Consider the following 3,123-nt stretch of genomic DNA (forward strand, 5'->3'; position numbering starts at 1 on the left):
CCATGGTGGACGTCGCAATCATGGTTCCCCAAGCTGATGCAGTGGAGCTGCGACCTACCCAGACTCCTCCCGGAGTCGATGACGCTATTGCTGGGCCCTCATCAGGAGAGGCACCCTCTGATAATGGAAGGCAGACTTCAGCTGATGGCCTGGAGGCTTTCAGGGAGCAGTGGCAAGTGCCAGGGGTTTCGAGCAGGGCTTCCGATTTCATCAAGCAAGCCTGGGCACCATCCACGAGGAAAAGATACTCCTCGGCCTGGAAAGGTTGGGTGGATTGGTGCGTGGAACGACACCTGGATCCCGTGGGGGCAGAGTTATCCCACGTGCTGAATTTCCTATCGGATAAAGCATCCGAGGGTTTGGCCTATAGATCAGTCAACAACTTCAGATCAGCCATTTCAGCGGGCCATGTCCAGCTGGATGGGAAACCAGTAGGTATGCACCCAATTGTGTGCAAATTACTTAAAGGCATTAGGGTGGCAAACCCTCCTAAACCAAAATACTCCGGATTGTGGGACGTATCTCTGGTTTTGGACCTATTTAACAGATGGCCAGCAAATTCCCTTTTATCCAGGAAGCAGTTATCATCTAAACTAGCCATGTTACTCTGCCTTTCGGCATGTAGAAGATCGTCAGACGTACGCGCGCTGGAGTTAACAGGTAGAGTATTTACTCCGGAAAGAGTTTCTTTTACCATAGTTAGACGCACTAAGACATTATCTAGTCATGTTTCATATAATGCATTGCAAGAAAACGAAAAGTTATGTGTTGTTAAATGTTTGAAAACTTATGAGGAATGTACAGCGGCTATTAGGCCTCAGGGCTGTTCGCAGCTTTTGATTGCCTTACAAAAGCCTTTCAAAGCAGTGGCTGCTGCCACCATTGCCAGATGGCTTCGTTATGTTATGAAAGAAGCCGGCATTGACATCACCATTTTTGGTGCGCACTCTGTTAGAGGAGCCATGGCGTCAAAGTCATTCATGTTGGGTTCCAGCATTCAAGATATCATGCGTAGTGCAGACTGGGCGTCAGAATCGACCTTCAAAACATATTATTATAAGCCGGTGGGGGATATTACCTCTGTAGTTTTAAATAAGCGTTAAACAAGCATAATCTGAAGCCTGCGATAGAATCACAAATTTGCTAGCATTCGCACCAAGAATTTGCAATTCTATTAAGGACACGGAGGCGAGGATTATCCCACCCGGCATGTTATGTATAAATGCTTGCCCACCCAGTGGTTATGGTGGTTACGGTCTCATATCCTTTATTCCAGGTTCTGATAAGAAGAACGACTGAAGGTCAAAGAATGCCAGGATATTACGCCTGAAGATGTTCGGTTCTTCCACGTTGGAGGAGTTGCAAAGTTATCCAAGTTGTTGTTGGAGCTGTTCGCCTTAAAGAAAGAGGAAGATGGCGGCAGGCAGAGGCCTCTTATGGACTAGGGGGGCGTGCCTTTATGCTAGTCATGATGGGATATGTAGTGTTTAACGTTATTGATAATGAAAAGCAAGCATTTTCATTGGCTGCTGTGAGCTTCTAGTAAAGATTGAGAAGCATAATCCTCGCCTCCGTGTCCTTAATAGAATTGCAAATTCTTGGCGCGAATGCTAGCAAATTTGTGATTCTGCGTGTCATGGAGAAGGTAAGGATGGAGTTTGTGTGCGAATGGATCCTGAGGAGTTTGCATAAAGCAGTGTGAATGAAGGGTGTAATGTGTCTTCTCAACCAAGCAGTGATGTGTGTCAGTCAGATGGTGGTCCTGAAGTGATAATACCGGAACAGGTTATTGTTCCTGTGGCGTGTGATAGAAATGCTGTGCAAACAACTAGAAGACCTCCAAAATGGTTGAAGGATTATGTACAAGAAGGTGTTAGAGCACCAGAACATCAATAGTTCCGGGCAAATATATGCTTATTGTTTTTGTATTCCAATATGCTTTTATACATGTTAACTTGTTCTTTAATTCCAGTTGTAATAGGATAGTTTCTTTTGTATTAGTTTACATTGTATTATAAGAACGGGGATGTGTTATGTTCTTGTGTTTATGTATTGCTGGGCAACCGGGGATTCTGTGTTGAAGCTTTGGGATTAGAATGTAGGGTACGCTGGGAGAGGACTAGGAGGTTAAGGTGGACGTGTTACCTTAAGCTCCAGGCAATAAAGAAGAACCTACACAATTCAATGTGTATGCGTGTACTTAACAAAAAATGATGCATATTCCTCATCTGGGGGTCCTCAAGAGGATCATAACGTTTCTTCCCGATAGCCAAGAAAGATTACAAGCGTGATCTACAGCAAACATATGAGCCATCTTAAATTAGAATTCGTGATAAAGCTTGCGATCGCCCCGAGAGCAGTTTTAGATAATAACGGGGCTGTGAACCCAGGAAACCAATTGGCTCTGAAATAGGGAATGTTTTTAGTTTTCAACAATAAACTGGTTCGGGACTTTTTCAACGAATACAATATCAACACTCGCAGTCGATAAAAGACCCACAACAACTGTAAAGACGGAGCTGACACAGAAAGCGATGCTGAGACTGTAGTGCTGCTGCAAACCACCCCCAAAAACTACTGCAAACGCACTTCTACCGGCGCTCTCATATTGTACGACGATTGTGGCTAATTTAAACAAGAAACATGCAGCACGCATGATTAGCACGACACCTTACATGCTTGTTTAGGACCACAGATGTAACAACTTAAAGCCTACCCTCTATTCACCCAACACATCATGTACCTCTCTCGAAGATAGCAAGAAGCTGCTTAGCAATCATAATGGTTTGCGATCAGTTCCCATCTGAGGAAAAAAACCGGATAGACGCCACCTAGATCACGTGACAAGTACGTAATTACGCACCAGCAGCACCGAACCACACTATCGTAGGATACATTGAAATGAGAAGTATAATGGTGGTGCTCTGGCAGTGAATCCCCGTTGAATGAGCGTGAGGGGTACTGTGAGGGAGCGGATGATCGTAGAAGAGTTGGGGAAAGAGCCCCCTTTGAGTTCCGGGGTCACTCGTCAAAGGACTATAGATTATATTCTACGATAGCGCGGCTCAGGGACTGGTTGAGATTGAGAACTGCGCGAGGGCGTGCGTAATTACGTCCTTGTCA

At 45.1% G+C, this 3,123-nt stretch overlaps 1 protein-coding gene across 2 annotated transcripts in view; it reads right to left on the minus strand.

Moving 5' to 3' along the window:
- Positions 1-3,017, minus strand: part of TEFM (transcription elongation factor, mitochondrial) — a 186,880-nt gene extending 183,863 nt beyond the window's left edge. Inside the window, exon 1 of one of the 2 annotated variants that reach the window (XM_086930888.1) lies at positions 2,744-3,017. In XM_086930888.1, the coding sequence (XP_086787014.1) occupies positions 2,744-2,780 (37 nt within the window). In that variant the 5' untranslated portion in view covers positions 2,781-3,017. Of the gene's footprint in view, positions 1-2,716 lie in introns of both variants that reach the window. The other variant, XM_086930889.1, reaches the window with a different exon arrangement.
- Positions 3,018-3,123: the final 106 nt, after the last annotated feature.

Source organism: Lissotriton vulgaris, chromosome 7, assembly GCF_964263255.1.
Source record: "Lissotriton vulgaris chromosome 7, aLisVul1.2, whole genome shotgun sequence".
Taxonomy (NCBI): Eukaryota; Metazoa; Chordata; class Amphibia; order Caudata; family Salamandridae; genus Lissotriton; species Lissotriton vulgaris.